At 41.4% G+C, this 18,962-nt stretch overlaps 1 protein-coding gene across 3 annotated transcripts in view; it reads right to left on the bottom strand.

Annotated features, from left to right (window-relative positions):
• Nucleotides 1–5,286: 5,286 nt before the first annotated feature.
• Nucleotides 5,287–18,962, bottom strand: part of PTBP1 (polypyrimidine tract binding protein 1) — a 51,457-nt gene continuing 37,781 nt past the window's right edge. For all 3 annotated transcript variants that reach the window (XM_054013816.1, XM_054013817.1, XM_054013818.1), the window contains 8 exons: nt 18,541–18,715; nt 17,370–17,444; nt 15,519–15,667; nt 12,706–12,739; nt 12,112–12,204; nt 11,427–11,643; nt 8,976–9,053; nt 5,287–8,512 (listed from right to left, as the gene is read on the bottom strand). In XM_054013816.1, the coding sequence (XP_053869791.1) occupies nt 8,380–8,512; nt 8,976–9,053; nt 11,427–11,643; nt 12,112–12,204; nt 12,706–12,739; nt 15,519–15,667; nt 17,370–17,444; nt 18,541–18,715 (954 nt within the window). In that variant the 3' untranslated portion in view covers nt 5,287–8,379. The remainder of the gene's footprint in view (nt 8,513–8,975; nt 9,054–11,426; nt 11,644–12,111; nt 12,205–12,705; nt 12,740–15,518; nt 15,668–17,369; nt 17,445–18,540; nt 18,716–18,962) is intronic.

Raw genomic sequence — 18,962 nt, 5'->3', positions numbered from 1 at the left:
CCCCACTCCTCCGGCTGAGGGGTCCGGTCTACCCCATCTCACATACTCCCTAGGTACAGTGGGCATACTGCAGGGGCAGACCCCACAATATATCTATCATGGGGGTCAGTCCCTACTGCTCCCCACTCGGTTTGAGCTGTGCAGCTCAGTACAGACACCTAGCAGAACACTACCCAGCTGAGAGTACAGCCCCCACGCCCACAGCCGCAGCACTCCACGCAACACTCCGCTGGCACGTTCAGCCAGTTATACGCCATTACGTAACTGACAAGCAGGAGAGGGCACCTTGAGTCCTAGACATTTCAGGGCACGCTGCAGAGCATGGGCTGCTGTTACCTTCATACTGAAAGATTTTTGAGTTCCACTTTCAAGCTCACCTGCCACAGGCAAGGAACCCGTCTAGTCTGACCTCCTGCCTAACCCGCAAGCCAGAGAAAGTTTGCCCCCTGAGATGTGATTTAAAAGTTTCCAGGCATTTCCTAAAGTTTTTCCCGGTGTGTTTGACCCCCTCCCCCCACTACACACACTTTCCTCTCCTCCATTTCTGACATTTGAAATCAACGTGTGTTTTTGTTAATTCCCCTTCCTCAGGGGCCCAGCTTCACAGTTGTCAACCCAGAAATGTTTAATTGGTCCTGCTGAGCCAGGCACGAGCAGGCTTTTTTTAAAATCAGTTTCTTAACGAAGATCCCAGTTGTACCTAAGATACAGATTTTTTTTTTTTTTAAAAGGTCTCAGAAAGAACAGGGGATTAAAAACAATCCAGCTGTTTAGACTCCTGCATCATAAAATCAGACACGGAGATGGAAGAGACTTATTGATCCCGTCGAACTCCCGGTATAGAATTCACTAAAACTGTAGGAAGTGTCATGGAGGAAAGTATTTTTAAACTAATCTGGCAAATGTATCAGAATATAATCATTTTTAAAAAGGTAGGTCAGTTTTCTGACCTCACTATCAGAAGGTTTTTATAGCCTACACACTGGAAATCTACCCTATGCTGTCAATTAGCATCCTTAGTTCTTTAAAACCAGCAGGAAAGGAGAAACTAAAGGGCCAAATAAAACAACCCAATGAAAGGCTGAACCAACAGATAAGGAGCTTGTGGCAGGAAAGGCAGATGTGGAAGATTGTAGGACAAACAGTAACCAATAATCCAGTGCCACTTCTACACATTTAGAAATGAGAGAAGGGGGTTTTAAATCACTGAAGTCACCTTGTGGATCTCTTAGGATGAATGCAGTAAGACAGTCTAACCTCAGTACAACACGCTGCTCAGGCCTTGCCAAGTCCACTCGGGGCACTGTGGCGGAAAGGAAAGGTTACACTTCCCCTCAAGTGCTTAAGTTTCTTCTTGCTAGTGCTGTGAAGAGTTTTGTGACCAGCAGAAAGCCTGCTGAGAAACACGCTCATTCCTGGGTCAAGGGGCTTGTAAGCCATACAGCAGCGCTTTAAGCACATCTGCATTTAACTGCTTCCAAAGACATAGCTCAGTGCCTCATGAAAGTTATTGATGCAGACAGGTTTATTCTTGTGTCAATATCACAGTCTGCAATAGACACTGGTGGGAAGAAATCTTGAGGTCAGAGGCTGCAGTAGCAACCGGCTAGGTGCCTCCACACTGGTGTATTAAGACAAAGATACATAGCGCTTTTCCATCTTCAAAAAGTTTTAACATGCAAGGCCTTGGCAACAAGCTGATCGTGGGGTATTTTGTCTTTGCAAACATGGGTTCGACTGCACTGGTATTAGCAACATTGGAAGTGGTCATGTAGAATAGGTGCCAAATGTTTCCAACACTGGATCACAGACCTGCTCGAAGGAGGCTTAGAGGACACTATTTACAGCCCTGTTGATTGGTTGAAGTTTGCATCATTTCCTTACTGTAGGCAAGACATACCTAGATGCTTTGGAAACTTAGTTTCTCCCACTAGTGCTTGATTGTGAAGTTTATTCAGACTGCAGGGAGATGCCCACCACAAGGAGGTCAAAGGAGATTGCACCTTTTGGATTGCGCAACTGGTTAGATCAAAGCTTTAGCACAAACCACGTGTATGACAACTCTTACATGCTTTCCCTGCTCTCACACAGCCTTAGTCACACCTGGTCTTATACTTCACCTGTGCGCGTTGGGGAGTCTCTTCTGGCAGGTGCAGGAGTCTTAGCCCTTTTAGACTCTCAGCAATTTAAAAGTCACAAGAGACTAGTGGCACTTACTGCACGTTGTTACAGAGGGAGTGACGGTCCAGTTAAGAGCATGTGAATAGGAAAAAGCTAATTCTAGGGGATAGAAGCAAACCTAGAATAGACACTCCCATCATATATCCACATGGGTTTATGGCCAGACCAGAATGCACATCTGTTCTCAAGTTAATGCATTGTCCCCTTTGCCTTTCCTACCCTTCACTAGATCAGCACGCTGCAGCAACCTAATTTGGACAGACCACCCATCAAGCTGGTGCCAGGTAACCACTACAAACTAGATAAACATCAGTAAACGGCCCTTTAAAGAACCCTCCTGGCCCAGCTCTCTGCATTGTGAAGCTGTGCACGTGCTGGGCCCCAGCCAAGGAGTTTCCATGGCAATGAGCCAGGCTGCTTAGCCGCATGTGCTGGGAGAGACAGGACGTGTGTGTGGGAATAAGATGGAATAGCTGCCAGGAGCTCAGGATACACGCCTTCTGACAGCCGCAGCCGTCTCCATGGAGATATGGTCCCAACTGTATGCTCCTGCCTGTCCCTTCAATCGATATTTGCTTTGCCCAGAGTGGCAGATCTGGGAGGGCATAATTACTGCACCAGACAGCTGATAATTAGCCATTCATTACTGTGCAAGGCTGAGGGACAGGAATGCAGGACAAGCCCTGATTCCTCCCCTCCTAGGCAGTCAGTCTGCTCTAGGAAGCTCAATACTTCCCTTTCAGGCACATTTTCTGAAGGGGGAGGAGATCCCCTAACACAAGCCTCAGACCAACAAGACATCGCAGTGTGGCGGGTGGGATTTCAGCACAGCAGAAGGGCCCTCTAGAAATACCGACCAACTTCTCTAACTGGAAGGAAGAGCTAAATGAGAAAGGAAACAACTTTTCAGGACACAGCCCGTTGGGGCTTATACGTGCCTGCTGCAGCACAGGTGTGGTCTGAGGGCCAAACGTGTACCTCTGTACCACCACCACAATTTACTCAGCATGGGTCAGGATATCAGAATTACCTGGGCACAGTAGCTGTGCTGCATTTGCTCTCAGGGAGCACTTTCCTCTTCTACAGCGAAGGTCAGGTCATAATGGACTTCCTGACAGTAATGAAAGGAGACCGGAGTTTTACCATCTGGAAACTTGATGGCAAGGACAAATAGGACCGGCTCCAGGGTTTTTTGCCGCCCCAAACGGCCGGGGGCGGATGGGGGAAGAGAAGCTGTGATTGCAATTGTGATTGGCGGCACTCCAGTGGCAGCTCCACCGCGCCCGCTTTCTTCTTCAGCGGGAATTCGGCAGCAGGTGCTTCCCTCCAAGAGGGACCCGCCGCCGAATTGCCACCTAACAGCCCGATGTGCCGCCCCTTCCCCTTGGCCGCCCCAAGCACCTGCTTGCTGGGCCGGTGCCTGGAGCTGCCCTTGAGGATAGAGGATCCACTCTGCCTAGAGTCATTAAAAAGAATAGTTTTGTCTAACTAAATCTTTGCCATTTGGCACTGGGCTACAGCCCTGGTAACCCCCCCCATTGACAGAAACTTCTCTTGCACACTACTTCCATGAATAGTGATTATCTCACTGGCTCATGGGTGATGCTGTTTATAGCTTGTGTGACATATCCACTTCAGCAAGAGCCTAGGTGGGGGAAATGAGGCTACTGCAAATCCCATGACACCGGGGGGGGAAGAGAGAGAAAGATCTTTTCCTTCTATTAGAAGTTTAAAGGTCCTGAAAAATGTCAGCTTGGCAACTCTGGAGGCTGGTCTTACCGATCTGTCTAGAGAACAGACAGGCAGGAGTAATGCTAATGTGCATTAACCCTCCACTAAAAATGGTTAAAAAATAGCAGAGACCCAAATTCATATTTTGAACCCAGTTCAATGAGCTTTTCTACTATCCTTATTCCCCCCTGGGGGATGTTTAGTCAAACGCAACTGGGTTTTCATCACTTATTAGGCCCAGGGCACAACAATGCAGCCCCTCGTGCTGCACCAACACTTCCTTCCTGTTATGGACAACAGCAGTGACACGTCTCTGGCCGTTTACAGCACTGAACCTATGAATAAAAAGGATGCAAAGCATGTTTTTCTCAAGTATTTCTCTGTCACTGTACTGAGAGGCTAGGGATGAAAGTATATTGTTAAAGAACTTAGGCGAGATGTATTAATGGAGCAGCCACCCATCACACTTTCACAGAAATGAGAATACTCATTTTGCCCACGATACATCAAGACAAGCTTTGTTAAGTACAGTCTAGTTTTAAGTGTTTGGATTACCACAGCTTCCTCTGGGAAATTCACCAACATTTTTAATGAGATGTAAACTCAACAAAAGAGAACTAATGGTTTTCACTTTATATCCTTAAATCTCCAGATGAATTGGTTAAGGTTTTACCTTTGGTAATCCAGAACTGTTAATTCACTGAGTTGTTCAAGAAACAAAATTCTTATCTGTCATTGTCATAATCAACAACTCAAAGAGACCCAGCATATTGGCTGTCTGGGCAGGTGCACACTGAAATCACATGCAACCATCAAGAGCATCTCTCATATTACCTCTGAAATGTGACTGGAACAGGAGTCTTGTTGGGTTAGAGACAAGAACATAGGCTGTGGAGCACTCACTGCATTGATATCAAGCTAACCAAAAGTTTACAGACATCTCTAGAGCAGAATACTGCAAAGGGTATTACGTTTAACTTGAAGGTTAGGTTATTCCATGGATATTAGCTAGAGTATATGGAAAGTTTAGGAACATGAAGTAAAAAGTGTTGGAATGTGACAAAGGCAGAGCATCAGTTAAGGATCCTGTAACCTCATACCTCTGAACTTCACCCATTCAAACATGGAAGGACTGGAGTGTGAAGAGTTTAGAGCGGATTATTTAAATATGCTATATTTGTCCTTTCTGGTTCTTAATCCGTCTCTCATCACCCTTTACTCAGCGTAGTCAAAAACGCTGATGTAAACACTCCACCAGCCCAGAGGTATGCGAAAGTCAAAGTTATATAAAATGAGGCAGCTGAAATTACATTAGAAGGAAAAATCAGAAGCAAAAACAAAAAAAGCACAATAAAAAGATAGGAAAATCAGAAGCAAAGAATACAGAAGAAATTTATTGAAAGCACAAGTACAGACTGGCCAATAACTGCTTTCTACAATCTGAACAGTAAATAATAGATCTACAGAAAGGTACAAAGTTTGTTATAAAATAGTTTTAATTTCAATTCTTTTTGCATTACAAACATTCTTTGAAAGAGGCAATGGAATTTTGATGTTATGTGTGGTCACCCTCCCACAATACTGAACCTGTAATAGCTGTTATCAAAATATACAATACATCTGTTCACCATAAAAAACTGGGTTTTTGCTGCCCCCTCATGTCTTACAACAGGTATAAAAAAATTATAAATATTTACACCCTTTTGTTACTCATTCTTTACATGCAAACATAGGGATCCAAAGGATAAACCCACAGTTGTCTGGGTTCTGGGGTCACCTCAATTCATTTGCTTGCATCTTACAAAATATATAGTCTGTTTGCTGACTGATCCAATGTTAGCAGCTAGCAAACAGGTTTCATTCCAATAAGCCTCTTCCCAGTTTCTTGGGTGAGGTTGATTGAATGCATTTAAAAATTAAACTGCAGCTGTTCCACTTGGGTTGCGCATGGATCTCTCTTCAAGGTAGAATGCTGCCTGTGGCATGTTCAAGGGTACACATTCAATAGCTAGTGTCCCCTAGCTACAAGGGAAATGGTTTTACTGTTTTTGATTTGAGGGAAGGGAGATGAAGCAAATTAACTGGTTGTTAGCAATGACTAGAATGACTGTTAATTTGCTCTATTGAGTGCAAGATGCTGGCCAAGGAAATCTGGACCTTTTCAGATAAGGAGATCATAAGACTTTTCTGTAACAAGCTTATAAGGATCTATGGTAATTGGAGCCGGCATCTACTTGTTAGCGGAGCCCTTTTTCAACTCGAAACTGTGGGCAACACTATTGTTTCATTTAAGATGGCTTCTAACTCCTTTCAGCCACAAGCAAGGAGAAGATGGAGATAAGGCAGGCCAGTACTACCAAGCTCATGCCAGCAACCCAAGCTGAACCCTCACTCAGACATTACACACTTCTCCAGCATAGTTCACAACCACAAGAGCTCAGAGAGGAACTAAGAAAGGTTAAGACTTTTCCAACCCCTCAGTGACAGGCAAGTCAGGAGCTTCCATGCTAGGCAAGGAAAACAACTTGCAACACAAAGAGAGACAATTAAAAAACAAACTTTGGTCCACTATTTGCAGAAAAACCCTGAAAAAAGTATAAGATTATTGTTATTTTTGCATCCAAACAGGTTGCATGTTAAAGGGAAATGTAAGGCAACATCGGATTATACAAAATAGAAGGCAGAACGGCACGGGAAAGAGTTCTAAGCCAGAGGAATGGTATTTCAGTTTAACAGTGGTTTTGTCATTGGGAAAAAACCAACTTGCCGCATTCTACTTCTTTTAACAAATTTCCTTCCTATAACTTAAAAAGATCTGGGCTTATAGGTTTAAAAAAAAAAAGTAAAAACTTTAGCCTGGTCCATTTACTCAATCGTAATCAGAAGTCACTGGTGTTCACTACTTTGAACACCTTTTGCTTTTTAAAAAAGCTCTGCTTAGCTTAACATGTTGTATCTGTTTCATTACATTACTCATCCTCAGTCATGACCTCAGCCTGAAACTAAATTCCTGCCCTACAGTTTCAATTACAAAAAAAGAATAAAATAAGTACAGTATACAAGGGTAATACCAACAAAAGGAGTAAATTTAGATTACGTTTATATCATCTTATTGATCTATAAAAAAGTTACTTAAACTATTTCTTTTGCATATAAAGAGATTAGAATATTTGGTCAACTGGAAATATTGCTAGGTACAGATGACAGCAACTGCATCAAAAAGTATAATACAAGGATTAAAACAAAAGCTCAAATGCTGAAGACATGCTACAAGAATGATGGCGGAGCTACACTGGTCTTGTTAATTGTCAACTTAGGGGCATGAAGGTGACTCAGATACACCCCTTTCTAACCATGGGATATCCAATAATTCTTCAAATCCTAGTCAAGTGTTTAGATTTATGTACAATTCAGACAAGCTCATACTGATTTGTTTTCTTCACAAGTTTCCAACAGTGGTTAATTTTATAGCTTGATCAAGGCTCTTGTGAAGAGGGAGCCTGTCACCTTGCTACCAACATTGGAATAGAACGAGGCCATAGGAATGTTTCCCCATGCAGACCTTTCTGCTTAGTTTGAATGAAATCAACCAAGCATAATTAACTCCCACCTAGAAAAGTATAGAGATGGAGGTAAAACCACATGTGGACTAGAAAAGTGGCAAGAAGATACATGATACTATGCAGATTATTAGACATTTCATGGACAGTGGGACAATCAATTGCCTAAGGAATTAAAGCCCAATATTTTCTTTATCCACTCTGCCAGCTTCACTTGTCCTTCATTACGAGTTGATCCAACAACCAGAACTCACTTGTTCTCCTCAACTCCCCCAATCTAATCTTTACAGTTCAGATGATGTTCTTCCCCCAATAAAAAGAATTTAAGGCACAGGATAGCAGATGCGCAGCTTAGAAAACATTACCCTAAAACCCTTTGCACTGGGTGGGTTAGGATCTCCTGCAAGATCCGGACTCAAAGGCGCTAATGTGAATTCACACAGTGGTTTCTGGGTCTTCCAAGGCTTGCATGGGTAAAGAAAATAAAAAAGGCATCAATGTGAAACCTGATAAGCTTGTTAGAATCAGTTTTTTTTTTTTTTTTTTGTTGGTTTGTTTTTTTTGAGGGGGACGCGACGGAGGGAGGAAGAGGAAAATTCCCAGAGCAGTTTCCAAAGTGTAAACTTTAACTTGTGATTTTTTTGTTTGAACAGCCATCAAGATTGTTATCCCATCACCGCAAGGTTAGCAATATGAATTAGATTTAATTTTTTTAAAAACCGGTAAACTGATTTCTCTTTAAAAAAATAAAATCTCTGGTCTTTAAGGTCACTTCAGCTGCATTTTTAAAGTGGCTTTTTTTTTTCTGGAATGATGGAAGTTGTCTCCTAGCATTCAGCCCTTTAAGGTCAGGGCTGAACCCATGAGGTTTTAGTCAGGTCCATTCTGTCTCATGCCTTCCAAAGCTTTAAATGGTGGACTTTGAGAAGGACACACGCAGGTGGTGATTCTCACCAAGGTCATGATTATGGAGCTCGATGAGTGACTGAATGGCTTCTTCCACAGAGCCCATCTGGATTAGAGCCATTTTACGGTCCTTCCTGCCAAGACAAGTCAGTCAGTTTTAGGTCACGTTTGGTACTACGTCTGTATAGCCTCACTCTTGCTGACTCAATAGAAGTTTTCTTGTCTGATGCTGAAAGCCAAATATACATCTCAGCAGGCAAAACTGCTCATTAAAAAGGTTTATTCCTTTCCTCCCACAGGACTGAGTAGTCTCTACGATGAAAACATGCATCCAAGCCACCAACCCAGTAATCTTAGACTAAATTTCATCTCCAACACTATGTGCAGTACTTATCCTTTCCCCCATTCCCTAACCCAGAGATATCCAGGAATGACAGTTCCATACAACCAATAATTCAGCGAAGCTAAATTTCTGGTCTGAGACAGTTACTATCCAGTGCTTTTAGCATCTTCAAATTTGTGGAGAACTCACTGGTAGATTTCATTTAGCTTTACCAGTTTTCTCCCAAGAGGACAGTTTTAAAATCTTAGACTTACTGGAAGAATTTGAATCCCTTCACCATCCCACCATTGCTTGAGAACAGCATCTTAAGGTCTTCTTCAGTTATCGAAGGTCTAAAAAAGTCAAGAAATTACAGTCAGTTTTCTAGTCAACGGTTATGAACTAGGAATTTATGTCTTAACTATACATTTTACGAGTTCCTTTCCTGAACTCTTTTCTACTGTCGTTCTTGCACTGGCATCCAAGATGTTAGACTGTAGAACAATGGATAAGCATTTCTTCTTGCTACCAATGGAATATGGCATTCCCCTTACTCCTGATGAGTGAGTCACTTTACACTATGAGAAGCATTCTGGTAACATTGCTGGAATTTAGAATTGCAAAGTTTTGATGCTTGTCTTGCATACGCATACTTTTCAGAGTGACTATGCGCTCCTGCCTTGCCACTATTACACATTTTCCTCCCTCTGGAAATATTTCCCCTGAAATGCTGCAACATTCTGAATCACAGAAGTGAGCTACTAAGGTTTGCCATGGGCAGAAAAACACCCCCAAAATAAAAGCAGACAAGCAATCATAGATCCAAAAACATGACTTATGTAGGAGACTCTCCCCTAAGATTTTCAGAAATAAACTGACCTCTAGGTTACTATAATTTGCCTTATTGCCACCACTAAGCAGTTCACAGGAGCCCTGAGATTTAGCTGTAACTCTTTTATTAAAAACAAAAAAGTTATGAACCTATTCTGTAACTGTTCTTTGAGATGTGTTGCCCATGTCCATTCCACTTCAATTGTGTGCATGGCCAGTGCATCAGTGTTAGATATTTTCCCCTTAGCAGTACCCAACAGGGCAGAGCATGCACCTTCTTCTGCCTCGCGCTGCTGCGTGTTGACATAAAAGGCCATAGCTGACACCTGACTCCCTCAGTTCTTTAGAGGGGAAGGTGGGTGGGTGGTGGAATAGACATGTGCAACATCTCAAAGAACAACAATTACAGAACACATTAGTAACAGTTTTCTTCTTGGAAGTGATTCACATCTCTGTTCTACTTCAGGGTACTCACTAGCTGTTCAATCTGGAGGTGGGATCAGAGTCTATCTGAACGATGACAGACTATATATGCAAATCTGGCACCATCTCTAGACTGCTGAGAGATGGTACAATGAGAAGCAGAAATATGTATTGAAGACCAAATTGCAGCTCTACAAATGTCCAGAACAAGCAGTGGAGCTAGAAAGGCTGCGTGTGATTTTGCTGAATGTGCTAGCACCTTGTTCGGTGGAGTTACATCAGCCATGTCATGTCACGAATATATACAGGAGAAAGTCCACAACAAAATTATTTGGGAGGAGACTGGAAGGCCCTTCATCCTGTCCACAACCACCACAAACGTGAGGATAAGCTAAACTGTTTAGGCCTATCCAAGTGAAACGCTAATGCTCTCCTAACATTCTTCTCATCCTTATGACTGGCACCGAGACTCTGCCATGACTGGAGGAGTGCTGCTAACTGAAGCAGAGGCATTCGATGCCCACCCCAAACGGAAAGGTTACGAAGATGGAAACAGGGTTCCTTCCATAAAGAGGTGCTTTGATGTGACTGGCTAGTCCTTTTTAGTTCTGGGCTTAAAGTATACGGTGCAGATGTGGCACCCGCCCTGGTGTGTGCTTCTCCTAGACACTTCAGGCATCAGCCTCTTGCATCTTTCAAGATTTGAAGCCTGGGGACCAAAGCATACCATGGCACCATGTGTTGGTACCTCAAACGGGCAAGAACCAGGAGTTTACACTAAGTATACTAGAACAAAAAGGAAATCACTAGTGTAGTTTATAGTCCTACTGTAGTTCTATCAACTATTAACGAGTACTAACTACATACAATAGAAACGCTAAAGAAGAGGGAAACACAGAAGCAAGGTAGAATGCTCCAACTGCCACATGTGGTAAGAAGGAACTGAGAGGGGGTCGGGGATAGTTCTGCCTTTTATACCACCAAGCAGGTATGTGAGGCAGAAGAGGGCGCATGTGCCACTCTAAAGGTACTACTAGGGGGAAAAAATCTGACTCAAGTTCACTGGACACATACACACCTGAAGTTGAATGGACATGTGCAAATCACTCTAAGAAGTGCTACCAATATCAAATTATTTTCTAAAAGATCAACCATAGAAGCACAAACCTAATCAAGGACTGATGACTAAGGGGACCAACTTAGACAGCAGCTGTCGTACGGTTTCTGGAAGAAATGGACCTTAGAACTAGAACTGCTGTGGGGAAATCTAGATGAGTTGACATAATGCAAGTTAGGCATGTGCAAGAGTTGACTGTCCCCGTTTTAAAGATGAATGTGGCCAAACTCCGCTATACCTAGAGAATGCAGATCTTAAATTAATGCTCCACAGAACCTGGTACCCAATATCCTCTCCACTTGCAAAGTGTGTCCCTTTTTCAGATCATATGTACATTCCTCACATGGGTACTTACGGGATATTGGAGAGGTGAAGGGTAGCAGAAGGCGGGAAGATATTCTGGAAGTTTTTGGAGCCTGGTTTCTTGAAACGATGTAGAGGAGAGTTTCCATAGTCTTTAGTCAAGCCTTGGTCTTCCTGTCCCTCACGGGGAAGCTGTACTGTCTGATGCTTGGACAGGGTGATACGGATGGGTTTCCCATTAAGCTTCTGACCATTTAAGTGACTCATTGCTACAACAATTAAAAATAGCGTAAGGGGAACAGAAGTTGAAAGACTAGTTAAAGCTGACGTTTAACCCAAACCTAGAATTTCAATCAAATCCACTTCCTTATACAGACTGTCCAAACACCAAGACACCTATCATTATTACTATTTATTAACCTGCACCTTTTTATATTCTTTGCCCTCTCATTTTACAATTAGCAGATTGTCCGGCATAAGACTATCTACTTGAGTGTAACACCAAACCTCAGCCTATTATGTAGGCAAGCAATTCAGCGCAAGGATACTTATTCTGCACCTTTTGAAGAGCAACATTAGTACTGACTATCACTCTTCCATGGAGGTGTTGTTTTGATTTATTGCTAACTTGACTGCCATAACAATATGATCCTTAGTTGGATGTTAAACCTTTAAACAAGCAGCAATGCTATGAAAGACGACTATGCTACCAGAGCGATGCAACAGAATATGCTTACCAAGCTGGGCCTGGTTTCCATCAGCCATTTGAACTAAGGCATTCTCCTTCTTATTAAATAAGATCTTCACCCTTTGCACATCACCATAGACTCCTTCAGAAAGTGAGGAGACAAGGAAAAAAGTCTTTAGGCAGGAAAAGAAAAGTCTCATCCAACTTTATAACAAATCAATTCAACACCACAATCATCCACAACCAGACTGATCTCATTCCAACCAAGTTTACTTATTCTGCTCTACTTAGGGGGAGAAACTTATATACAGCAGAATAATAATGGAACAATACATTAAAGAAAACAGATACTGGGTTTCAGCAAAAAGAAAAAAATCTAACTGCCCAAGGATTGAACTGGACAATTTAGCATGCTACCACAAATTTTAAACTCCTATAAAAAGACATGCAAAGCAATAAACCATGCATAACTGAACAAAAATAAAGGCAAACTAAACTAAACAGCAAACTATGTAACAACGTAAAAAAATGAAATTATGCATTCAAAAATGGCAAACTGTAAACTGTACATTTTTGAAGTATCAAAAAAGTAATTTCAAATAAATGAAAAACAAGGTAATAAAAAGTGTGAATAATAACATACCGAAAAGAATAAAGAGGCATTGGGGTGTAACTCTCTTTAGAGAACAGCAGAGCAAGGCAGCGGAGGGACAGGGAAGAGGTAAGGAATCGAAGGGGAGAGCGAGGTTGCACAAATCGTCCACAACGAGGAAGGGCAGAGTCCCCGCAGGAAATGGCGAAATTGGTTGATGGATGATGAAGTTTTCAAGATGGTTAATATTGAAGGGCAGGTTGGTTTCCGAAGAGCAGGGTTTTTTGGAGGGGGGATTTTATTTATTTATTTATTTTTTTGTTTCAAGCAACAACAGGAAGCAGAAGTACCGTGCAGTCAGTTGGCAAAGAAATTCCGGATCAGGGGAAGAAAAAAATTCAGGGATGGGGAGAAAAGAAAAAGTAGCAAAAAACACAGGTCAGTAAATACATAAGGAATATGTAGTGTTCCATCAGTCAGATTTACAGATTTCTACATACAATACTTGTTTTACAGGAATAGTTAATAGGTTTTACCTAGTGGAACACAATGATAAAGAAAAGCATTTTTACTTAAGATATACATAGAAAGTAAGAGACCGTATTACTGCGGAGTGACTTCTAGAACGATAACATTAATGATATCCCACCTGTCCTTCTCAAAGCAATGGTTCAAGACGTTTTTGGCCTCTAAAAGAGGGTGAAACCTGTACTAACGGTCAAACTAGCGTGACAACACTCTGAAGTATCTGCTTAACATGGGAATGTTTAGTGGAGAGGATTCGTGTTGCACACTTCACTGCAACTAAACTAAAGGAGTGCAGTCTCGACATGAATCATTGCTTCCAAAGCCAAAGATGAACTGGAATAACTGCTGCACCACTAACTGTGTATCAGAATGAATTGCTAAAGGAGACGTGTCTGCTGTAAGGGGACACTACCACAGGTACTGGAGGGGAACTGAGATTTCCACATACTCAACACATTAATGAAGCAAGTCTCTTACTGCAGAGGTCAGCGTGCCAATACTCATCAGCAAGGGTAGTAAAGCAGGAGGAGCCTGTCCTCCCAGGGCACAATGATAATTCAACCTGCAGGCAAACACCAGCACACACGGTCTATAATAAACATGGAAACTCAATGCAAATGGGAGAAAACTGGACTTCTCCCTACCTATCCCACTTTAGCTCTTAGGATTTAGAAAGAAATTTCACATATTCCTAGAGGGAGAGTGTCACTCCAGGGAAATACAGTCTCTTAACTATCTAGTTGTTGCATAGGTAAGTTTCTAAAATACTGATTACACAAGCAGTGAAAAAAGTTTAAGTCTGTTAGTTCACTATAAGTATCAAAGTCTCTCTAACCCAAAGACAAGCTGGATGGATAGTGAAGAGGGCATCAAAAATGCAAGGCATGACGTAATTGCTTAATTCCTACATTCGGCAAAAACATTTGTTCACACTGTTCAGAAACAGCTCTTTAGAAGCCTCATCAGTTTACAAAAATTTAATCAAAATTCCAAATTTTTAATGCCTATACAGAAAAATGGATTATGCTGTGCCTGTCATTGACACCTGAGCATAACACAACATCTGGAATCAAAGTGCACCTAATTTCACAATATTAATCTGAAAATTAGAATGCCAGCCCTTTGCCAGTTAAGGGGCTCTCCATTTGTTTTGTTTAGGAAGTCACTGATGCTTCAGGAGTTAACATAAGAAGAATTTCCACTCTAGGGACAAGATCTAGCCTGTAATCAGAGCACCCTGAGAGTGCCACTGGCATTATCTCATGCCCCGAAGAAAACCGTAATGATAGTCAGGTGAAAAGAATAATCTGAAATTTGATAGATTAAATTTGTTAATCAATGAATTAAATATTTTGATTATTCCTTATCTCATCCAGACTTCTCTTTTGAAGCAAAAGAGGTTTTACAGTTACTTTGACATGACTGATAAAAGTTTTATAATTACATAGTAGGAATTAAGTTTTATGGGCAATCTTACCAGATATAGTAAAGCATTATTTTTCAGGCAGTATAGACTTATCTTCTAATGCACACAAACTGAAATATAGTCTACACTTTCAATCCAACAAGCAGCCAAAAGTTGACTTAATTCTTATCAATGATCTTTTATATTTCATCCTTTTTTATTAGAAGGATTGTTCCAATTTTACTTGCCTTCATTTAAAAAAAACAAAATATTTTCAACTCTGAGAAAAGTTAAATGGAATTGAAAATGTAAATTTGTGAGTTAAGAGCATAAATAAAGAAAAACTTCAAGGAATCTTGGAAAGGAAAAAAAATACATGTGCGAGCGAGCACATGGCAGAGGGAACACTGCAGAGGTACAATGAAGCCAAGCTGGCGGGGGTCAAGACATTAAACAGAAAGAGTAGAGGGCAGAATGAACTCTCTCTGTAGTTCTGAATTAATGTATAAAATTAGAACATGCCAAGGAAGGAAGGGAGGGACTTTGCTATTCTGTGACCCAAATCACACAAGATCCATGGGAGTGGGTGGGAGATTGTAAAAAACAACAACAAGGGAGGGACACACTCTGTAGTTTTATGGGACCAGAGCAGAGAGGCAACACCCTTGGCTATCAACCAAGGAAGAGCGAAGATTTCAATTTAAAAGATAGACCTTCCCATTTCCCTTTAGTGGCTAGAGTATTGATCTGCTTTGAGATTTAAGAGCAGAGCACTGGCAGAGCACATTTCATCTGCTTTTCTAGTTTTGCCGTTTCCTTTAGGACACAGTAAGATTTCACTTTCAGTAAGTTCCACCACAATCTTAGTGTTCAGAAAGTGAAAGCAGAGGTAACTGGAAGGAGAAAAAAGTGAAATTACAACTCCACTAACCTCAGGGTTCAGATTGCTAACCAGCAGAACGGAGTTCCCTGCCCCAGTGAGGCCGGGAATGCCCATCCGTCCTGCTGCAGCCGCTGCAGCTGCTGCTGATGGGATAGCCAAAGGAGCAAGTGCTCCGTGAACATTTGGAACTGACAAGCCTGGAAATTAAAGAATATTAGCCAGTAAAGAAATTAACAGCATGTACTCTAGTGTGTCCGCTCCACTAGAAGGTAGCGCTTCAAACCCCACCAATCACAGTCCAAAAGCATTTACTTTAATAATGACAAGTGCCTCCAATTCTGATACTACTGATCGGTTCCTCTAACAGTGTATTTCGCTCTCTTGTGGTGCCGGCTGCATGACAGATGCCTCTGGATGTGATCTGGCTGGTTTTAACACTTTACATGTTCCACAGGCTGCAGAACTGTATGAGTGCAAAGCCTCAATTCTGTGGGTGCAGGAAGGATACTACAAGCAGTGCATTTGTAACACTATTCCAACCAATGCATGCTACAAGTGCTTCATTCGGTTACCATGCATGCAATGAAAACAAATATTATACACTCCTACCAGTTATTCATTACTCAATCTGAGAAAGGATTAATTTTATGTACAGGCATTTCTATGGTGCTCATTGTAGGTATGCGATGCTCACAATATCAAACATACATCACAAAGTCTTTAAAGGTACAGCTATACTGAAACAAAAACCACCTGTGTAGGAGCAAGTCTCAGTGCCTGGGTTGACTGACTTCGGCTTGTGCTACAAGGCTAAAAATAGAGATGTTAGAGCTCAGGCTGGAGCCTGAGCTCTGAGACGCGCCCCCCTTGCCAGATTTTGGAGCCAGGAACAGCTGACCCAGGCTCTGAGACTGTCGAGGTGTTTGTTTGTTTTTTTACAGCACAGACTCCTTTCAATTTAGAGCTTTCCATCTTTAAGTACTGATAGAGCTACTGGTTGATTTCTTTCATAAATGATTAAAAACATCTATAGGGCATATGTACAACCTCCTTAGAGGGATGACACATTAAAGAGGAATTGATGGCCCGACAGACCACCTGGTTCATGACTAAATTTTTCCATAGACATCTCAAATTCCATTTAGCTATGCTGTTTCTACAGTTTATTGGTAACTCATTCCATAGTTTACTATAGAAAAAAGGAGCCAACCTACTGCTTAGCCTACTATTTGAAGTTCAATACAAGTATTTACTACCCAAAAAGTGAGAAGGGTTTGAGAATGACATTTATTAAAATTGGCACTTCAGTCATATATGCATCATTGTGATATCAGCAATGAGCCCTGAAGTTCATAGGGCTGTCTATTTACCACAGTTAAGTTGAAATATTAACTTTATTCAATTAAAAGTATTAAAACAGAATGGAAAGTGGTTTCCAGTTTCAGAAGAAGCTTTCATGTAAGTGCTATAAAGTTAAAATTCTAGTGCCACTAACATACCAAATTTGCTACGCTTGGTAGAGAGTTCAGAAACAGATGTAATTATCTGTATTTTCAAAATACTACTCATGACTACTATTTGTGTCTTGCCTTCTTTCCCCTCCCACTACCTTGATTACTTCATTTACTACAGCCACACTTGTCCATGTAGATGGCTTCAAGGACTTCAGTATCTTCCATTTCCCCATTTTGTCTACTTATTACAGGACCATCTTATTCTATACCCTGTAATCAGCACACAGACTTAACAGTTCAGAGGGAATTAATATTTATTTTTCTAACCTAATGATCTTGAGACAACTTGGGTCAAAGTGGCTGTTCAGTGACAAAACGTTTAAAAAGGCACTGCTCTAGCAATAGCCAGGCAACCTAAGGAAGTTTAATGTTTGAAATACAGTACCTGCTTGAGGAATTGCAAAGGCAGGAGGGAAGCCGGCTCCTGCATATGGAGAGGCAGAAATTATTCCTGGAGCTCCTGTGAAAGAAAGAGTAAGACCGTAAGTCTATGAATCTAATTCCAATAGACAAGACAACCCCACTTCAGACAGTCAGTTTGTCTCGTCACGTCTTGACATGTACGTAACGGAGGACAGACTAAGCTCCTAGACACATCACAAAATTAGAACCGTCTCTAAAATCCAATAAAGCTACTAAACGTTTCTTTTAAGAGAGTGTCACCACTGAATGCCAAGAACCAGTTTCCTATTCCAAGTTTTGCTTTGAAGACACTTTTCCTGCTTTGAAGCAGCAATTAAAAAACAGTTCTCTCTACCTACTTTGCACTTTTGAAAAGTCTGCTACTTTTTCCTATGTCATGGCAGTTTCAGTATAACACCATTCTCAAAGAGCCAGGGATATAACTAGTAACACCAGTCACTCCAAATCATTGACAGAACAGCAGGTGGCACTAATAGCACAGCAAATGGACAAGCATCTGCAAGGATTCTTGGTAAAGGGAAGCGAGATGGCTTATCAGAGATGAATGGTCTTTTTTTTTTTAGTACAACCATATTAGTGTTTCATGTTATTAGCTTAAGACTTATATGCCACCAAAGAGACTAAATGGAGATTAAATTGACTGATCCAATGCAGAATAATCTGTTGGTTAAGCAGTAAATCCAACTTTGGACACAAGAAGTCTTGGTTACCGCACAAATCAAACCGGCAGGAAAAAGAGACTCACCCCCATAGACAGTATTTGAAACTCTTCTGAATGGAGGTAAGGAGCTGTTGCTAAAAACGCATTCATGGGTTAATGCCAACATTCCGCATTGCGAAATGCAGTTTCAGAGCCAACAGTTAATTTCACTATAGAGGGGGTCATTATGAAATGAAAAGGAGGAACCAGATGTACTCCACTAAAGATTGATACTTAGTATTGTTCAGGGAACAACAAAACATCTCATTCTGTACAGAAAGTGGTTTGAATTAACAGTGCAATGAGCAATTATGATTTGTGAGGTGTCAACACTCAGATACCTTCACTACTTGACTCAAGTTCTGAATGTTGAAGCCCACAATACACAGACTTTTAGGAAGAAGTCAATATATTCTTAGAGGGGCTTTCTTACCAAAAGCAGCTGCCATGGTTTGATCAAGAGAGGGCTGGCTATCCCCAGAAGGTAAATCTGGTCGTGTGTAATCTCTGCTCTTATCATTGTTGTATTTAACGTTGAGGCTTGTGAGTTTGGAGAAGTCGATGCGCAACGTGCAACAGGCATTGTAGATATTCTGCCCATCTAAAGACTGCAGAAAAACAAACCAGAGCTCTTTTACCTTGTCAAAGGTACCTTTATGCTAAAGAACAAATCTGATTAACTTGGATAGTTATTCAGACATCTTAAAGCTGTAAGAATAAGCGCAAATAGCTTGCTTAGATAACATGCTATAAAATTATTTAACAAGATCCTGACACTGACCGTTAAAATTTCACTTTCAATGCACTTTTATTGGTGAAAGTCTCTCCCAATTACACACAGAAAACCTCAGCGAA

The sequence above is a fragment of the Malaclemys terrapin genome, chromosome 24 (genome assembly GCF_027887155.1).
Source record: "Malaclemys terrapin pileata isolate rMalTer1 chromosome 24, rMalTer1.hap1, whole genome shotgun sequence".
Classification (NCBI taxonomy): domain Eukaryota; kingdom Metazoa; phylum Chordata; order Testudines; family Emydidae; genus Malaclemys; species Malaclemys terrapin.
This window is presented reverse-complemented; position numbering and strand designations above follow the sequence as displayed.